Below are 21,361 nucleotides of genomic sequence, written 5' to 3'. Positions count from 1 at the left end.
ATTTAATTAAGGATTTGTTGATGGTTCACAGCATTTCCTGACTTTTACAGATTTTCTTCATTGAAGGAGAAAGTCCTCACGTAAGACACAATCAAGGGTAGAACAATAGATAAGAAAGATGCTCAGCTTCCTCCTCTCAACTTTATGGGGCCCTGAAGCAGCGATAATGCATTAGGAGACCCAAAACTGTTAGGAAAAACGTGGATTACCATTACCAAAAATAAAGATGAACCTAACACCAGTGCTCTTGAGCTAATTCTTAATGAATACATGCAAGCAATGTAACTGCTACCAATGAGATAGCGTTAGGTAGTTGCAAAAATTAATTGCATTCTTATTATAATCTCATCTGAAAGTATTTGATTTCTTACAGTGATGTTCCAACGCTATTGCAAATTGTCTGAATACTCAAATAAGTAAACAACAAACAAAAAGGTCTCATCTTCAGTGCCCCAAGCTATCATCCAAAACTGGTTATAATTAAAGGTGTGAACAACAAAGTAAGTAACAAACCTGCGAAGTCAAGGTTCTGAGAAATTAATGGGCATCACACCACTGCACCAGTTCAGATTTATCACTCATTATCTCCCTGACTAGCACAGTGCAGTTTCACGTATTTGTGCCTCATTCTTTCCTCCAAGCATTCCCTTCCTTTTCTAGATGGCTAATTTTAGACAATTACTGCCTCTGACACATTGAGACCTTTTCTCCCTCCTTTCTTCTTGCTGTAAAGCTAGTGACCTACAAAAGCCCCCTGTACCTAAAATATTCCAGTATTTTAACAAGTAAAGATGGATCATTTGAGGGAAAGAAAAAGAGCAAGCAAATAGGATCTGAATGGCCATTTCTCCATCATCTTCACTCTACATCATCTCAAATGGTTAAATGTACTTAAATGCAAAGGCTAAGTCCGCATTAGATACCGATTTTATTACGGTTAAATCTATTTTACTTGTTGAATTGACACGTTACCCTACTCTTCGTAAAATTCTCTAGAAAAGGAAAAATGTGTCCTGCTGTCTGAGTTACTCTGAAGTCCTACGCTTTCGGTAACCGGACATTTACACACACAATTCAAGAGTATTACCTTACGGTAGTGCCCTTTCCATTCTCATCCCAATCCCAGTATTTTCTTTAGCATCCGCTCAGATGCGAGGGGAAGATGCACATGCATGAACACACACACAAGATCCATGCACACTCATCTCTTCCTCCATCCTGCTCGGAAAGAAGAGAAAGAACGAGGGAGAGGAGTGCAATGGGGGAGGGGTGACTTCCCACCACAGATTAGCAAATTTTGCAGAATCTGGCCCATCGGTTACAAAGGTGCCATGCTTTTTATCATTGTCTCACTTGCAAAAAGACTGTTTGTGCCCACTTCTCCCCCAAAACCCCAATGACATTGAAAAAAATACTGCAATGCAGTATTTGCCAGTGCATCCAAGTGTATCCAGTCAGCTGTCCCACAGACAAACAAATGTACATTTTAATGTGTCCAGGCATGTAAATTAGTTGTCTAGTGGACGCAGATTGCCGAAACAGACAAGTGGATTTGTCAAGTTATCAGCATCTCTCTCCCTCTCTGCTCTAATATCCTCCCTGCCACTGCCCATTTCTTGCCTGGGGTTCTTGCTGAAATATTTTAAAAGTGCAAGTTCCCAAAGAAAACAACCAATTCCCCTGCCAGAACATGGGATGCGAGCAGACTATTTCTTTTGAAAAAGCCTTGGGGTGTAGAGTGGCTCTAGGTTATGTACCAACAGTATGACAATTGCACACAAAAATAACCTGCATTTAATTAATACATTCGCGGCACACCACATAGAAAGGTTGATGAAAAATAATTAAAGAAAAAATCACTAATGTAGAAGATATTTCAAAAACAATGCATTAAATATATGTAAGGTTGATCCATTTGGATTTTCTTTCAATAGAGTCAAAATATTTAACAGGACCAAATAAAGATGAGGAAGACTATTCCAAACCCATTCAAATGGGATTTTTAAATATACCCCTTCTAATTCAGTGTAACCATCCTTTGTCACAACAGCTCGGGCTCACTTTCAGAGAGCTCAAAAAGGCAAAATTATTAAAGAAGAAAGCAAAGGAGGCAACCAAGCCAGTCAACAGTGGAGAGGCATCTCTGTATCTAACATGGGAACTTGATTAGCAAAGTACATGGAGACAGGATTTTAAACTGAGGGCTGGGATTCACATTGCATCGATATCTAATTGTAAATTTCATCCTGACTAGTTGTTCACCAAGACAACAATATTTAAAATATACTGTGTCTAAAGACAGCTACACTTCCTCTACCTTTTTATCTAAAAAGAAAGGCTTTATGTTTTAATCTTTCTTCGGTATTCTAAGCTATCTAGCTATTAATTTCACCAACTTAATGTCTATTTTTTTCTATAGGAGGCTCTACAATGCAATCTCTTACATGCAAGAAGAGAATGTCACCATGTACAGGCAGGCTGTATTCATTAATATCTTCTTAAAACAAAGAAAAGAGGAAGATTGGGGCAGGAACACGTGCGCCATAAAACAAGGATTACATTATTTTTAAATCTTTGTAAAAATACCAAATTGAACAGAAAATGAAAATATAACTACTAGCTGATGACTCTTAAGGCAAACAATGCAGCTGTGTATAATAAAAGGCACCCTTATTTATTGTCATGACTAAGTTAATAGATTTAGAACACAGTACCTCTGTTTCGAATGGAAGAAAATCATTTGTACTCTCACGTACAACTGTTATACATATCAGAATGTATCTGTGCACATGCACAGACTATAAAGCACACAATTTCACACTTGCACACACACCCTGAAGATTTTTCTCCCCTTTACATTGTCAAGCAGTGCAGTTTTCAGAGGGCCATTCAGCTACTTCTTTACAGGCAGGATTGCAGCAGAAGCTATACATAAAACAAAGCAAATTAGAAGGGGGATTTGTTTTCTTTTCATTCCTATTTAAACCAAGCACTAACATCCCTGCTCCGATTTGCATTTGGAGCAATCATGCATGAGAGAAATGAAAAAAGTAAAAAAATATCTGGAAACGTGAAGACAGAAAGAAAGGCGTGTTCTGTATTCTTGCTTTGCTTCTCTCGTGCCTCCTGATGTGTGATAGATGAGCATTTTCTGGGCAACCACATTTTTATATCTTTTACGCTACCGTCTATCACTTACTAGTCTACTACGCTTTTTAACACTTCAGCACCAATAGCCTCCCTGAAAGATGCACTTCTGCTATTTCACATTGTTCGCCACCACAATGCGAGACCAGCACAATTAGCTACATATTCAGCTGCAGTTTAAGAAGTAAAGTTGCCACAAGGAGCCTGCCATTGAAAGTGGGTATTGCTACAGCAGATGGAGAATAGACATTGGTGGCTAAAGGTGGGGCTGGAGACGAAGAGGAAAATAATCTCGTTATTTTCGTAAATTCCGCTCAGTGCGTAAACCGTAGGATATGGTGAACTCCCCTGAACTGATTATTCTGCCATATAACCATCTGATTTTGTAAAAATACCAATATCACTTAACACAAAATCACTGCTTAGGGTAAATTCATTCTACCTACTGTTCTCATAGGGACATTTGCTGGAAAATTCTAAGAAATGATTTGCAGAAGCTATCAGCTGTGGGAGTTCACTATTATACCTCTGTCAACTTCATTCAATATAATTTACATTTTTTTTTATACTGCCTCACAGGATTCCTTGCCATTTTTTGCACGTACAATTTCACAGCAGGGAAGAGGGAAAAAAAGGGGGAAAAAAAGATACCCCTCTTTTGCAGAGAAAGAACAGATGCTTAAAAACAGATTTCTAGAAATCGCTGTAAGCCTGAGCCAGAAATGTAATTAACACCTATTTATAAAGAATAATTAAAGTTGTGACTGCCACAAAGAACAGCAAAGATAATCGAGGTAGCCCCTGCTTTTTTTTTTTTAGGATTTTTTTTTTTTTACACTGTTTGCAGTATTCCCACATGATTGCCACCTGCTCCCCCACTCAGCTTCCCCTATGCTCGTTTCCCCGGCAACCTTTCATTGGCTTTTCCTCCCAGCTATCGCTTTCAGTTCGGCTGCTCAGTCTAATCTTATTTGTTTTACACCCATCACAACAAGCAGCTAGACAAAGACAATCCTGTAAGAATGGGAGAAGGCCGCCGCTTTGTTCCCCGCTCACACCGGGTACCCGGGGCGGGGGGGACGGGGGGGGACCGGAGGGGACCGGGGAGGGGTGGGGGGGGCATCGTGCGGGCGGTGCCCCCCACCCCCCCCCCCACCCCCGAGCGGTGCTGCCCCTGCCCCTGCCCCCGCCGCTGCCCCTGCCCTGCCCGTGCCCATTTTGCGCGCACGCTCCGCGGGGGGAAGCCGAGCACAAAAGAGCGAAGCGAGCGGGTCGGAGCGGTCTAAAAATAGAAATACTATTTTCACAGAAATGCCTCCGGGCTCCTTCCCGGCATACTGAGGAAAAAAAAAAAATCACGAAAAAAAATACACAACAACAAAAAAAAGCCCCCCCATCCTCCTTGCCCCCCCCCCCCCCAAAGCCCCCGCGCTACCTGCGCCTCACCGCGGGGTCCGCGCCCGCCGCCGGCCGGGGCCCCGCAGGAGCGGTGGTGGCGGTGGCAGCGGTGATGGTGGCGGTGGCGGAGGGGCCCGGCCGGTGCCATCGCGCCGGGGCTCGCTCCCTCCCTGCCTCCTCGCTCCGCGGCCGCGCACCTCCCGCGGGCGGCGAGCGCAGCGCGGCGGGGCCGGGGCGGTTCGAGCCCCACCGCCGCCGCCGCCACCCCGGACAAAGGAGCCCCCGAGCCGGCCGGCCGCGCTCACTTACCATCTTCAAGCCATTCCACTCCATCTGTGCTCACCAAGATGGACCCTCACAGCCCCTCACCGAGTCGGAAGCAAAGAGAGCGTTATGTAAAAGCTGACATTCCTTCTTACAGCGCGGCTGCCCAGCGATGCAACAAAATCGACATATACTAGGCGCTGCAACACACACAAGCCTCCTCCTCTTTTTATGAGGTCATGACAGGAAACTCTTTGAAATACAATATGCAGCATTTACTGAAGCTCATATAAATCACTCGCTTTTAAAATTACCATACCTATTGCGCAGTCCACCAAAAGAAAATTACCAATCTTGAGGCTTCCCCCCCCTTTCTTCTCCTCCCCCCCCTCCCAAGGATTTTGCTCCGCATTTGTATCTCCAAAATGTCAATGTGGAAATTAACTCCCCCCCCGCCCCTTATAAAAAAAAGCCTCTTCTTCCTTCTGCATCTCGGTTAGCCACATACCAGCCTCGCATCAGAAACGAGCTTTTCTCTTTATTCTGGGAGAAGCCACAATTACCTTAAAACGACCGAGTACATCCTTTATTAAAGGACACGCACACATTAAATATGAAAGGGAGGGAGGGGGAGAGAGGAGAGGAGAGAGAGAGAGGGGGGGGAAAAAAGGGAGAGATCATGTACAAACACAGCAGCAGCAAGCCAAACCCATGTGAAAACACAGACGGAGAATGATGCAGATTTGGGGAAATCTGTATGTTAGCCTCTACAGCTACCTCTAGAGCAAACCGCTACGATCGAGCTTAAATCTACCAATACCTACCATAACCATTCTTAATGGCAAATATTGGGTCTTGAAAGGCTTCAACTCTTCTACAGACTGGCTAAGGTTTCAGGGAACTGATTTTTATTGGTGTTTGTTAGAGATCCACCACGCACAGCGCGTGTGCGGCGCGAGGACGCGAGCGGAGCCGGAGCGCGGGGGCGCGGAGCGGGCGCGGGTGCGGAGCGGAGCGGGCGGGCGGGCAGGGACGGCCAGGGCCGCGCTCCCGCTGCTGGCGCTGCCTGCCGGCGGCCCCGCGCCGCGCCCCTTTATGGCACCATCTGTCAGCGGCGCCCGCGCGCTCATTGGCCGCCGCCGCGCGGGGAGGCGCCGCAACATCAGGTGCTATTGAAAGCGGCCGCCGCCAGATTGACGGCGCCCATGGTTTCCCTGACCCCCCGCGCCTCAGCCGCTCCGGGCCCGCATGAAGGGAGCCGAGCGCCGGCCCTCGGTCCCCGCCGCCTCGCGGTCCGGCCCGCCCCGCCCGGGCACCGCGTGCCCCCCCCCCGCCCCCCGGAGCGGGTGGGCGCTGCCCGCGGCGCGGAGCGGCCCGGCAGCCTCGGCCCCTCAGCCCGGGGCGCCCCAACGGTGCCTTCTCGCCCGGCCCCCCCCCCCACCCCCTCCCGGCACCGCGCCCCCGGGCTGAGGGGAAGGCTCCCGGCCGAACAATGCGGGCTCGCCCTCGGCCGGCTGCCGCTGACAAAAGTGCAACTTGGGCCCCCGGCTGCGATCCCGCAGCCCTGCCCGGGCTCATCGCCGATCCCGCACACCGCGACCCGCTCGTTTCTTCCCCCCGCCCGACCCGGAGTTGTTCTCCTCAGGCACCCGCTGGCCGAACTAACCGGCATGGCACCCTCTCGTCACAACTAACCGTGCCTTTACGTTCACCTCCACTACAGCCGCCGGTACCGCGCTACCAGTGCGTAGGAAACATTTAATTTCATCGCTCAGGCGGCCGTCTCCACAGCTAGACATGGTTCTTAAAAATTCAGTATTACTGCAAGCGTTTTTTTAAGCCCAGGAGCTAGAAGCTGAGGAAGCTAGGATGGGCCATGTTACAATCCCACCGAGCTCTCTTTCCTAGAGAAAGAAAACCCACTTACAAACACACTTGCAAAAATATGTGATCAGATAATCTCTGTTCTAGAAGTTTTATTTTTTTTAATGTACAAATATGCCCTCAGAACCGTTCGGCTCAGAACCGACATTCTGTACATTTTAAATTTCTTTCAACCACAGACACGCTCAAACACACACACAGACTAAACACACCAATAAAACATGAAATATAGTAAGATTAGAAAATCCAGCTACAAACAGACCAAGCCAGGAAAAAATCGCATTTAAAAGACATCATACAACCTATTTGTGGAACGAGCACTGAATTCAATTAAAATATGAACAATGTAAAAAGGCTGCAGAGAATCTCTTACCATACATCTTTTTGAGCACATTTGTAGCTTAGCAAAAACTAGCAAAGATTAAACTAGTTTGGAAGACAGATTTCCTAACTCAAATATTTAAGTGACCTATTAGGCTGAACACACTGGCATCAAAACACTACAGAGCTAGTATATTACCATTCATTCGCGTGCAAATATACATCGAATATTCAAGTTAAATTTGTAATGCAAATTTTTTAAAACTCTGTCTCTTTCTGGGTTAAGAACATCGAAGAAGGAACCCAGAAATTATTTTTAAGTCTTTCCAACTTCAGCCTACTTTGTTGCTATAAATTTGTTACGCATATCAAAAGATTCAGCCATTTTTCTGAAACAATAATTGCACGCTGCTCTCCTCAAAACCCAGCTATTTCATCGCTCTATAAATCCAGGTACTCTGCACACTGACCACTTTTCCAAAAAGCACCCCACACACGCAGGCTTTCCGAGGAACGCTAAAACAAACGCTCAAACGTCCTCAGAGGCCTCCCTCTGTAAAGACAAAGGCAGAATCCTATTGTTGAACAAGTCAACCTTATTCTCGTGTTTCCAATAGTACCATTTATCTTTCAGGGTAAGTGCCTGACCACAGCATCACAGTTGTGACACATTTGTAAAGCATCAAATTCTCAATACAGCCTCTCCAGAATCAGCCAGCAAGCCCCTCAGCAAAGCATATTTTTAAACGCAATCTTCCATCCCCACAAAAAAAAGAAACTTGTCTTAAACAGCTAATCCAATATCAAAATGAAATGCCAGGGTTGTTTCCCAGCCCCCCCTCCCTCTCCTTACCATAAATGAGCAGTTTCTTGACTCATTAATGACAGTTTTCCTTAAAAGAAGTGATCTCATATCACTGAGCCCCTCTCCACCACGCATACATCCCAAAGGTTGCGGGTATCTTAGCATCAGTAGCCGCTAGCAAGCTCTCTCATACAGAGCCCAGATGGACTATACCAGAAGCCAATTCAGCGTTAATAACTACCTACTCTGTGCAGTTTAGAAGCCTTACGTGGCATAATGTCCTAGGCAACAGCAGCCGATTGAAACCGCAAATAAAAGACAACCCAATTCTCCAAAAGCATCAAAAGGAAAAGAAAGATGATAAATTGAAGAATGATTTTTTTTTAATCTCTTACTTTCAGAAGATTAAACTGAATCCTTCATAAACATATGAAAAAGGAGAAAAACAGATGCTGCCCAGAAAAAGTGACAAAATATTACCTCATTATTTAACAAAGCAGCATTAAGCGTCCTGCTGATTTCAAACATCTTGCCACAGATTTTGGTTAAGAGAAACAGAAAGAATCCTTTGCAAGCCCTCTGTCTGCAAAGGGTTCTTCAATTTTCTTGCGCACAACAGAATAGTCAATATGTTATTTCCCTAGAGTTCGCACATTAAAACATCTAGTCAGTGAGCTGAATTTTCCCCTTATCACACAGTAGACTCCTGTTATATGTACTGCTCTTTGCAAGATTAGCCTGCCCCAAACATGGCTGTTGTTTAAACTATTCTTTAAAGTAACAGTTCACTCCATAACCACCAGGTGGGCAGTGTACACAGATTCAAGTAACCATCTTAAAGATTTTTCTTGGAATAGCTTAAGGTTGCGATATACAGCGTAATCCACCCCCCCCCACATGCTTATCAAGCAGGGGAAAAAAATACATGTGTTTTGCACTGTTCTGTGGTCTTTCTTCCCTAGAAAGAATCCCAAATAAAAATAGAAACTAAGAGCACCTCAACTTTTACCACTGATTTTTTTTTTTTAAAAGGGACCTTAACATTTATGCAGGAGCATTTCATTCAGGAAAATGAGCTAAATGGTAAAATCCAATCAGTTCCGAGAACAAAATGAAATTAAAAGGGAAAGCACACCCGTTGGAATGGTCTGTACTGCAGAAGAAACAAAATTAGCATCAAGTTCAGCGTGACAGTGTTGTTTCACGAAAACACAAAATTCAGCGTACAAATAATTCACATGTGGGGAGAGTCTGTTAGAAAAATATGAACTATACCTTCAAGCAAATTTGAAGACAACTTGATAAGATACTGCTATGACGTATTTTGGCTTAAATTCACTTATGAAATCACTGTTGCACGCATCAAAGCACAAGACAAATACAAGGGAAGGATACACTTTTCAACAGTGCATAAGCCTCCTGATTTATCTAACTCCCCCCTGTTCCCACATCTGCAAGTGCTTTTTTTTCCCCCTCCTCCCCTCTTTAAGGCCAAATACCTCAAGGAATACTTCTATTACTATAAAATATTCATATATAAACTCACCCAATGCTCTACAGCAACACCCGGAGGCTTGAATGAGATTGGGATCCTTTGCCCTAGGTGCTGTACAAACTTTTAAAGACTTATTTCGTATTGAAGGATTTAGAAACAACACTTACGAGATTAGAGCATAAACCAGAGGTGTGAGAAGCAACAATGAGCTAAGATAATCAGGCGTCTTCATGAGCCAGGATAGCTCACTATGAGAATTACAAGATCTCTGGCAACTACCTGTGCTAAGGCTGAACCCAAGAGGTTATTTACTGAGGTTAAAGAATAAAAGCATGATACAGACAAGGGCTTCTTTGGATTTTTCCCCTACAAAGTACCATCAAGCTAATTCTTTCATATATAGCAATCCTTGCTGAGTAAGTATATGCAGAGTAGTGATTTTCTTTGTTGGCCTTTAACTAATATTAAAGTGATGCAGTAATGACTTAACCTTCTTGAATATGTATTGAGTTTCAAGTCATCCCTTTTTATACAAGGAGAAAGGTTATTTGCATCGATTTCTGTTTGCATGAAATAAGCTTATTTTCTCATTCACCATATGCCTTGAACACTAATTAAAAGTGTCACTTTCTTCTAATGTAAAAGAGTAATCATTTAGTAAATAAGTACTCTTGGCTTTCTGGTCTTTGTGATAATCTATTTAAGGACTTTTTATTTCCAGGTAACTTCAGTGCTTTGATTACCACATACTCCTCTGATTTTGAGAGAAGTGTTTTATAAATATACATTTTCCCCCCCTAAACAAGAAGAAAAAAAGCTAGAAGTGCATCTTTAATGCCCCACACTCCTCTTACCCCGAGGCAAATCCATCCAATCAATATGAAACCATTCACATGCCACCATCTGCCAAGCTGTAGAGCAATGTGGCTGGAACAGACCTCTTATAAAGCAGCAGTAGTCTCATTTTCAGTCTATTAGGAAAGCACCAGAGCTCTCATGTGCAAGGGCACAAAACTCCAACTCCGACTCTTTCACACCAGTTCCTCTGTGCACTGCTGCAGAACTCCTGTAATTTTTGCTGCTCGAGTTTCCGTGCTAATCATCAAAGCAAGAGGGAGGAGAAAATGATCACTAACAGTCCTATTTCACTGCAGTACAAAATAAAGAATTCAGTTTAATTCTATCCTAATATGATTATAGCAAACCATTTAAGTGCTGCTGCCTGCGAACTACAACCTGGCATTTTCCATCTTCTCATTTCCCACTCTTCCAGAGGGCTAAACATTTATGCCTAGAACTACATTTATTCTTTCCTCAAACATCTCTATCATAAAGTTAATATTTTATTCTGATCAAAGAATATTTTGTTGTTCGATAGATGGTAGGGCGCAGGTAGATGAGGAACAAAGGAGAAGCATGCAAGAATAGGAGGTGGATTTGAGCTATCAAGTGATTTAATAGAAAACAACGGGCTAGGAAAGGACATTACACGATCCAAGCACTAGGGTTTGCCCTATGCAGTAATTCAAGAACCTCTGCAGAAACAGTCTCCAGTTCAAGATATCACATCAACACTATCTTTAACAACACTGAGCTTACACGTAGCATTTTCATCAGCAGATCTCATAGTAATTTAAAGTCTCATCCACCATGTACACCAATGGAAACCTCACTGCATGAATCTAGCTAAAAAAGAGCAACAGAACACAGAGGGAGTTTATCAGGGTGCAAACCCCTTACCAACATACAGAGAAACTATTCTGAAACCCTCCACAAAAAATCACAGGGAAATGTGAAGCTAAGCATGCAATTCAGGGATGCTGGAAGCTTTTCTACCCAACTTAGGGCTTTGGTAAGATGCAACGGACAATTTGGCCCAGAGACAGACTTCAGAACATGAAAAAAAATTAGTCCAACCCAGCAGACTGTCATTCTCTATGCATGTGTACAGGAGGCTGGATGGACCGGGGGTAGAGGAACTCTGATCACTGAGCAGTGTACTCACACATACACTGACATTCACCCCCCTCCTTACTTGAACAGCTTACTATCTGCTGTATAAACAAAATCAGCTTATTTAGCTACTGAACAGTTTAAAGAACCACCACCGAAATAAGACACCTTACCAGCTGCCCCGTGGAAATGAAGCAGGAGTGTGTGATCAAGACCAACGTTGCATGACACTGCAATTTTCTCTGGGCAACTGCTCTCTGAGGTTAGTGAATTCTCGTATTTGAGGAAAAGAGTTAAAAATTTAAGGTTTCACTACGACAAACATAAAGTGGTAGTCATAATCAAACACTACCCACAAAAAGTTTAGAGATCCACAGTTGAAATAGTGCACGTTTTTGAGGCGACAGACGAAACAAAGGATGACCGATGTGGTTTGGAGCTTACTTATTCCTGTCATTTGAAGATCCTCTGGGGATTGCAGGAACCCATCCCTGCCTCCCATTCTGCCTGTCACGGACCCACCGACAAGCTGCACAAGCCCTGGGCTGATGCAATGTAGTACCAGCTGTGCTGGGATTCCTCCTGATGCTGTGGAGATTAAATACAACATGAATCTACCTCACAAGCCTGTCACCTTTTTGATCTGTGTCCAGAAAGAAAAATCCAGGAGTAGTTGAGATCTAGCTCCTCAAAATAGCCAGGAGTAAAAAGACAAGCTGAAAAAAAACCCAACGAAAAAGACTCTCCTACATACCTGTAAGACTAACTAAATGAGGAATTCTGATACATGAAACTTGGGCAAGCAGTTCCAGTTCCCACAGAAGTCACAATTCAGCTGCTTTTGTACAAATATACTATTTAACATTGCTTGCCCACTTTTTTTCATGCCTTATGACATGTGTCATTTGAATGCTGCATAGCTGCTCTAAGTATCATGCACCAATTTTCCAAAGATGTGTGTATTTGCAAATCCCACTGTGGATACTTATGTTCGAATGCTGGGAGACTGGAATAAAGCTCTCAAGGGCACAGCAGAGCACAGAGGTAACCAAATGAGTAGATGTAAATAGCTCTGATCAGGAGAGAAGTCTCATCGATATGAGACATCTCACATTCAAAGCTGGGACCTGGGCACCCACACCGATACGGACATGCATACATGGCAGTGAATAAGCACACATGCATCTAGGAAGTCGGTGACAGCCTGGAAAAGCTCCTCATGTGGTTATACAAGAAAGCGGAGATGCTGTTAGCAAGCCCTCCCAGCCCCACTCACTCCTGACATGTAAAATCCAACAGGGAAGAATGATGAGGGGTCAGCAAGGGGAACAGTGCAGGCAATGCTGAGGAAGGGGACAATGAACAGGAGCTGGAGAATTTGCAGAAATATTTGGCCTACCTAGTAAGAAGAGGAGAAAGGCAAGAGGAAAATGAGAGTCTACTCCTCACGTAAAAGCATCTGCCATCCCAGCAAAGCCTTCCCGTGAGGGTGAGCACCTGGACCACCTGAAGAGGTGGCCAGCCCCCCACGGCCAGCCCCACACTCTGCTCCAGCTCCCGACTAACACACTGCATCCCTTGGTCACATCGCTCATCTTCTCTGGCCAAACTTCAATACATTTTAAAGAACCACAGTCAGCGCTGCAAAGCTGGAAAGCGAGAGGCAGCCTATATGCTAGGTTCATGCAGCACCGAGAGATGCGCCTAATTCTTCTCCCCCCAGTCCCTGGTTACTTCACTTTTGCCTCAGGAATACACATTTCAATGCTTTCAGTCCCCTGATTTTGTTTTCTTCCTTTTAAATTTAGAGATATTAAGACTTGGATTCAATAGCAGACATCATAAATTCTGCAGCTTGCTTTGCCATTGCTATAAGCAGGATTCAACCCTACCTACAGAGAGAGTTAAAACATTTCTACGTGCTGCCAATTTTGCGTAATACAGTTAGCAAAGTTTCTACCGAGCACAAATGAAGAAGTTTTCAAAGATTTATGACTGCATTTTTAAAATGTATTTACTTGTAAATAATGAAAGGACCTAGACACTGTAGAAGTCTAGACTTACCACGGAGATTTACATGAGTTCAGCCATTTTTAATGCATCTGTGTGAGCACAAAAACCCTCATAAAAATGTGAATAAGGTCCTTCAGCCAGTATTGCCTAATTTTAGAAAAGTTGATGGATCTAGTTTAAACTCATCTGTAATGGTGCTCTATATGGCTTGCACTCAGGCCAAATAATAATATCAATAATAAGAACAAAGCTAAGAAGCTGAAAGGGGGATTAATGAGGTGATGTTTCCAAGCTTTGAGACTGCGATCAGAAGGAGATCTGGGGAAGAACGCAAGGTGGCTGGTAGGAGAACAGATCAGAGAAGAGGTGCAGCAGGAATCAAAGGAGCCTGACAAGCAGCATACAGAAGGGTTACGTCTCCTGCAACTTGCAATTACACAGGAAGGATGCAGAGCCAGGGAAGATACAAAGAGAATAAAGACAATAAAAAGTGTCAAGAGCTATTAATTGTCCCAATTACTTCTCGTTAGAACAGCTGGCACTTACACAGAGTATTTTAATAACAGTAGGCAGAATGTAAACAAGCCTTACAACTTCACATTTAAAGATCTCAGTCTCACCTGGGTCAGACCCATCATGTACCTCGCAGTAATCACCATACTACCCAAACCCTAGGTGCTTAAAAGGAGAAAAAAGTTTTAAGTGTCCTGGCTACATAAATCAAGCTTGCCTCACATCCCAGAGCTTACTCTTGTACTTGCAAGCATCTCTGCAGGAAGCTTCTCAACTACATCCATTTTATTCTACCCCTTTCATTTTACAGATAAAAAGTTAAGGGTTAAATAAATTGCTTCAAGTGCACCCCAAAACCAAAACTCAGGAATAAATAGCTCCCTGATGAACATGACTCATCTTTTTATTGTATAATCTGGATTCCAGAAGTGACAGTTTTATAACAGTAACAAGAACTAAGACAATGAAGTACAGAGGGGAAAAGGTGGAAAAAACAAAGCAGGTACAGAACTGCAGAAAGGACCAAGGATGACTCCGAACTCCCTACACTGACATACAAACAGGAAGGGGCCAGAGGAAGGCACCTACAAGAAAAATCATGCTGGGCTCTTCTTGCTCTCCACAGTTTATGGAGCTCACATCCTGGGATCCAGATGACTCTCACCAGTCCAAAAGCCTTAAGTCTTTCCTATCCAATCCCTACAAGTTTCCAAGTGCATTTATGACCTTCATTACACTACTTTTTGTAATGTCAGATGTATTTTAGAAGGTCATTTTCAACTTTCTTTAAACTAATACAGATGAACAATGGGTATTTTTAACAACATATACTTAAAAGAAATCTATTTGAAATTCATTTATGGCTATAAAATCTTGTCTAAAGGCTTAATTTCCTAATAAAAAGTCTTGGGTCACAATTCCCACGTAATCCATAGCGTGCTTGGATTTCCAGGGATCCATGGGGCTGAGCTGCAGAAGCTGGCAGGTTAGCACGAGGGCAGGTTTATGCTCTGATCAGCATACATGCTTCACTGCTTCAGGCCGACTTTTAATTCGATAGCCAGGTAAAAGAGGTGAAGCAGGAGCTAGGATGTTTTCTTTCCCCTCTCTACCTTTTTATTTTTTTTTTTGTCCGCAACAAAATCTGTCCACAAGGATACGAACTCCAGCGGCCCCAGGGTAGTGCAGGACTGACCTCACCTGACAGTGCAGGACCCCAGCTCGGCTCTTCTCTCCAAACCTCCTCGTACAAGCAGTTATGAGAAATGGTCTCACTTTCAAGGCACAATTCACCCACCCTCTTCTAGACATCCTTTAGGGTATCACGCTCTTGACCTCGCCAGCAATGCATCAAGCCAATCTCCAGTGACTGCCAGGGGAGCCTGGCTCAGCCAGAGCCTCCCTCTGGTCACACCAATGCCACCACAGGCTGGCCAATGGGTTCCTGCTGTCCTGTCCAGTCTCCTAGACACAAGGTTATCTCAGCTTTGGCCTCCTTGGGGTCTCTGACCATTACCATACAGTATCTGGTGCAATTCCCCAGAGCAGTTAAGTTCAAGCAGCAATTAACGTGAAGCAAGTTTCAGACAGCCCAGGGAACCAGACAAGGGATTACGAAACACCTGCATTAACAGCACCTGTACCAGCTGAGCAAAGCCAACCGTGCAAGGATCTGTTGGTCTGCACTTGTAAAAGCCCATCTCTGGAAGCACACAAGCACCTCAGCAAAATAAGAGAGCCCAACACTTAGCAATCTTCACTGAGGTTTGTTTCATGAACTCCAAACTAGATGCTTCCTAATTAGTAAGAAAAGCTTTGACTCCGGACCATGACTGAAAGCCAATTCCAGTACTCCAAGCAGCAGAAGCCCAACAAGTTCCAGCACATCCAATTTATAACTGTTGAGAAAAGCAACAATCACATCAAAACAGCTACTCAAAATCTATCCAGCTACAGGCCATCACCCCGCAGTTTAAGAGTATTTCATTCTATTTCTTGAACACATTCTTCCAGGCAGTTTTCCTGATGTTTTATAAGGATTCCCCAATGCAACAACAAACAATCTTCCTTTTAATAGTATCACTGGATGTGTTGTAACCTGCATCTAGGGACACCCTGATCTGCTCAGATAAAACTTAATTGTTCTTCTGACATCAAACAATGAAGGAACTTTAAACTCACCCAATAAACTAACAGACCACTATTTTTACCATTTTCCATAGCCCAGCACCAACAGAAGTATATATCAAGTGAAAAAAAATCATTTAAAAATATTTAAAAAGAGCGTGAGTGACCAACATATACCTAGTGAGCAAAGAACATACTTCGTTAAAAAAACTGCGTCAATTAAGAGATCGGATTTTTCTGCTGTTGCAGAGGTCTTTTCTGTAAATACAGGCAACACTGACAAATGCAGTGATGCTGCGTAAGATTTTAAAGTTTCAACTGTTGAGTCCTTAAAAAAATTTCTTATAGCATGCAACTATTTTCTCTTTCCCTTGATTCTTTCCTTCCGTTTCTATTGTCTGGATGATCTTTTGCTTTCTGTTAAAATATCAGATAGCAAATCCATATGCCCATCATAAAATGGTATGGTTTGTTAGTAGAGATTTCAGCTTCTGACCTTTCAGGTTAACAGCACTATTTAAATTTAAGGCACAATGAAACTATTAACCAGTAACTCCCACTGACATTGCTGATGACCAGAGGTGCTCAACATTGAAAACGAGGCCAATTACTTAGGTGCTGTCATCTGTGCAGGAAGCCACCCACTTCAGCTGGTGAGCAGAGCATCCCAGGCTGGTGAATGATGACATGGCTTTATTTATTCCTGCCTTTGTCACTTTTCATCTACCATATGCTAGTGCACAAAGACTTCAATGCCACCGGTGCAGAACATGGCAGCGTCTCCTCAGCACCCAGATTACATTAAGCACACCAAGCCTTTCTTTTGCCCTTCCCACTGGCATCAGTTCGTGACTTCAGACACTTCACATGCACAGCCTGTGCCCGTGACACCAGGGGCTACAAGAAGACCTACGACAAGACTGCACTTCTGCACATGTTGCTGACAGATGCAGAATTTCCTGAAGCAAGGAATGCCCTGAATCCCATCACTCACTGCTCCATGTGGAAAGCAGGGCCAACTTTTCCATTATATCATAAAATCATAACAGTAATTTATTAAAAAATCTGTCAAAACTAGACACTATGTTTCCTATGCATTAAGTAATGAATGAAGGAAAGACATCTGACATACAGTCACATCAACTATGCAAACCAAAATAAGAATAGATACTAAAAATGAACACTGGGGAAAAAACACATGAAAGTGAACAGTAATACCTTGCTCCAAATGCTTCCTCAAAACTGAGGGAAATAGTTTTAAAAACCCCAACATCAAACTTAGTGAAGGCTTTACTTTAGTCAGCTATTTTAAAACCCAGGAAAACTTCAGTTTCTACACAAGAGATTGCTTGTAAGGTTCGTATTAAGATGGACAGGCCAGATGCTCTGGTGTATGTAATTTGTACATCAGCACTTCCCTCTCACGTCTGTAAACTCAGCTTAACCATTCTGCTAGTGTGGCCGCTGAGCGGCAGGGCTGACGGGTTAACGGAGAGGAGAAACAAGCACGTCAGCCGATGACAGTCCCGTACCACAGAGGATCCCAAAAGCATTGTTTGATGCTAAATACGCAACACAGCCTGGCCAAGTTTCAAACAGGTTTCCAGGAGAATAGCCTGCAGGGCACAGCATTAGGTTCAGAGACAAGCAAGCAGGGAAGCCTCAGATTGTGCTGCTGCTGGGGAGCTCCTTGGCCTCACCTGCCCCAACAGGCCTCACCTGCAGCCTCCACCTGCACCAGGAGCTTTTAAGCTCTGGGCCAGGGCAGGAAGGGCAAATCCCCACCTCTCAGTCTGTGAAGAGACTGCTCTGTTTGAGAGAATGGATGGAAAGGACAAACCCACGCAACTCCCATCATACTGAGAGCACACCTTCCAGGAGGACAGGGCGGGCTTTGACATCCCCGTAAACATCTGTAGGGTAAGATCAGCAAGAGGCAGACAGGCACACAGATCCAAGAAGTGCCTGTGCTGCACACAGCATCCTGGTATTACAGGGATTTCTTTCAGCTATGTGGTTCCATAAAGGGTAGCTAGTTCTGGGTGCTAATAACCCTGATTCAGAACTCTACTCAGCAGTGTACTCTCATTAGCTAGACCATCTGTGTAAAGGGAACAACCTACGCTGTCACAGCACACAGAGCCTGGGGCTGACCTTAATATCTTCCCCCACATACCAGCAGAGGACAAGAGGAGAGAAGTCTGGCACCAATTTCTTTCCTTCCTCCGCCAGAGGAAGATGTCTGGGCTAGCAAGAAAGTTTCGCACCCCTCCAGTCTCACTGCCAGCTGTGGGGAATGTGGAGCAGCAGCAGCTTCTCTTCCTCTAAGGTCCCACTGGTAAGGTGGGAAATTTGGCTGTCCTGTGAGTGTGAAGGCATCACAAGGCTGACTTACTGGGGAAAAAGTAGAGAGGCTTCACAGATCATGTGCAATAAGCCTCCTGACATTCACAGCCAGTGTAAGTTAGCTGATGGACTGGAAAGCACCCAGCATGTCATAGAATCGCATGACAAATAAACAGCACTTGCTGCTTTTGATCTTCTTGCTCCTTCCTCTGTACCACACACCTGTCAGCTTGAACAAGCCACTGCAAACCGCACAGTGGGCTTTCCTGCAGGTTCTCCCTTCTTACATCCAAGTCCTACTCAGGACTCAGACCCCTCACACAACTACTGCAGGAGTAACCTTTCCAGCAAGTGTACGTAGATCCCAGGGACTACAGAACAGCAAGGACACATCCCAGCAGCACATGAAACACGGTCATGTCCCAAGACTTCTTTCTGCAAGTTCATTTTTAGTCCTCCCTTTTTCATTAAAAATCAGTCCTCTGCAACTGCAACAGCCAGCCACTCATCATATCCCTTAACAAGTTGAAGCAGATTAACTGCAGCTGTTAATACTTCAACAGAACAGGAGGCATGAGGAGGCAAGTAAGTGTTCTGTAACCTACAGCTCAGCCTGCAGCAGTGGTGGGCTTTAGGATCCTGCAGCTGGTAGGAGAACCCTCCCAGGAGGGCAAGGCTTTAAAATCTTAGTGGGCAATATGCACTGAGATGGGCAAGTCTTCCTTGCCCCCAGGGTGCCAGGCCATCTCTTTTGACCTAGAAAGCCTCTCCAATGAAGGCGGTTCTACTAAGTGATAACCATTTTTATATACTATGGAGGATTGGAGTTCTGCTTAAGCAGTGAGCAACAGCTTAGTCAAACGTAGCTTCACATGGTTACTGCAACTAGAAGCTAGCAAGGATGGCAAAGTGCATGAATTGGGGTGTAAAAACACTCACTACAAGAATTTTGCAATTATGCCTTCTTAAGCAAAAGTAAATACAAAAAGGATACACCATGAACAGACTTGCTGGGAAGGTTAGAAAACCCACTACTTAAGTATTACCCATAAGAAAGCACCAGGTGTATTTTTGTTTTATAGCAAGCCAGTGTGCCCAACTGGAAGAAAGCTAAAAATAAAAGACAAACTTGAGCAACAAGATGCGAAGACTGTTTAGCTATACATTGCATGGAAATATGGAGCACAACGGTTCACATAAAGTCAACTGTGTTGGAAATAGTGCATGAAATCCCTGAAGTGACAAAACTACTAGCCAGTGAAGAAAATGAAAGGAACCAAGTGGAAGAAATCAATCATGAAGAAAAGATTTTTTCTTCTTTAAAAGGCAGGCAAGGGGCCAGAAAACATAGGTGGGACACACATGCAAAAAAAAAACACCATAGGGAAGCATAGGTTTAGCTAGCAGTACAGCAAGTGATATATTTGATAATAAACCAGGAAGCAGGGACAGATTTGCTCTAAACTAAGGAATGACAGCAAGCACTGACGGGTGCAAACAATTTTTCTTGCACTGGAGAAAAAATATTCTAATGCAAATGGATGAGCTGATTAACAAAGCTTGCAGAGACTGTTGTGAAAGATAGGTGAATGGAGAAAACCCGAGGGAGACACTAAGAGCATGTAAACCAAATCAGGGAGCAGCTGACTGCATTTAGAAGGAAGAGGCTATAGGAGCACTTAAAAACACAAGAACATGACCTAGGCACAGTAAACATACTAAAGTGGACAGGAATAGAAGGCATCTATTCAATGTATTCTTGAACTGGAAACATACAAGCAGTTTCACAAATAATACATTTGTTATTACTTTTGATAATCAGAAGTGGTTTGGGGGTACCAGTACAGTAATTTCTTACTGAATTCTTACAAAACCCATGTAGAATCTGTATTTTTTTCAGCACTAAAACCAACTGTTGAAAGGTGGGAAAAACCCTTAATTTATGGAAATCCCAAACTCACTCTCCCATGCATTAACTTTAAATCATTATGGGAACAAAGACTGCATATTTTCTCTATTGTGAGGACAAAAGTACATTTTTCTTTAAAAACAGTTTACTATGTCATTGAAATTGCAGATGCTTCTGTGCACTTTGGGGACTTCAAACACTGCATCAATTATCTGAATAAATAATGAAAAGACATCGTGAATAAAATGGTTCATCAAGCCTGGTTCACAAGTCAATTGCTTTCTGAATCCAGTAATATACTGTAATATTTGACATACTTTGTTTTGCAAGAGGTCAAGAGTTTTCTGTGCTTCTATGCTATACTTGCTACAAACAATTTGGGGGAAAAAAACAAATTGATAAAGTATAAAAAGCTACAGGAAGTATAACACACAGTTAGATCCTCCACTATAAGCCTCTTTCCACACACACACAAAAAAAAGAAAACCACCATAACCAGAACTCTAAATTCAACCAAAGGGGACACAAAAGTCTCACCAGCAGTTCAGGCCAGTGACCAGCACTTAATGCTTTAAAATTTAGTCTGACAAACCGTGCTAGGTCAAAGCAAAACACAAAATCCCTGTTTGTTGAGCTATCGTTTCCAGAGAGTCTCTTACTGGCACCTGGAAACAGCACAAGCATAAGGCCGATTATCATTTCCGTAACCCCAGAGGAAAACTATCATGCAAGATGTTTGAGTAAGAGCAACGCTGTTCGAAGGCGGCATTCATAAACAGAACAAAGACTAAACAAAAGGCTAAACAAGTACATCATAATTAACAACAACAACCAAACTTTTAATTAAGATATGCAAGAAAAATCAAGGAGAGCTAATTAAAAAAACACAAGCGTATATGCTTTCTTAGAAAAGTCTGAATTGGTACCATGAAGTAAACAGGCTAATTGTAAGTGATCACAATTATTCTGTCACCGTTACAGAGTTCAGTCATGATTTTTCTGCTTGCTGTTTAATCCCAGATCTTGTTTGTACTCCTTTGTTGTTTTGATGTACGATTCTTCCACCCAAATTTTCCAAAAAAAAAAAACCTGAAGCAAACACTACAGAAACTTAACTCTGCATGACAGGCATATTTTGTAATTAGTTTTGAAGCACTTTCTTTCCTGCCTAGGACAGTATAATTCT

The 21,361-nt window shown here is 43.4% G+C and overlaps 1 protein-coding gene across 7 annotated transcripts in view; it reads right to left on the bottom strand.

The window, feature by feature from the left end:
• The window catches only part of ELAVL4 (ELAV like RNA binding protein 4), a 78,980-nt gene that overhangs the window by 55,484 nt on the left and 2,135 nt on the right, over window positions 1–21,361 (bottom strand). Inside the window, exon 1 of one of the 7 annotated variants that reach the window (XM_067001244.1) lies at window positions 8,300–8,504. The exons of 1 other annotated variant lie outside the window; for it this stretch is intronic. In XM_067001244.1, coding sequence (XP_066857345.1) covers window positions 8,300–8,347 — 48 coding nt within the window. In that variant the 5' untranslated portion in view covers window positions 8,348–8,504. Of the gene's footprint in view, window positions 1–4,582; window positions 4,709–4,854; window positions 5,107–5,633; window positions 5,866–7,867; window positions 8,035–8,299; window positions 8,505–21,361 lie in introns of those variants that run through there. 5 more of the 7 variants (XM_013176330.3, XM_013176329.3, XM_067001248.1 and 2 more) reach the window with 5 other exon arrangements.

Source organism: Anser cygnoides, chromosome 8, assembly GCF_040182565.1.
Source record: "Anser cygnoides isolate HZ-2024a breed goose chromosome 8, Taihu_goose_T2T_genome, whole genome shotgun sequence".
Lineage (NCBI taxonomy): Eukaryota > Metazoa > Chordata > Aves > Anseriformes > Anatidae > Anser > Anser cygnoides.
Note: the sequence above shows the minus strand (reverse complement) of the source record. Positions and strands in the feature narration are given on the sequence as shown.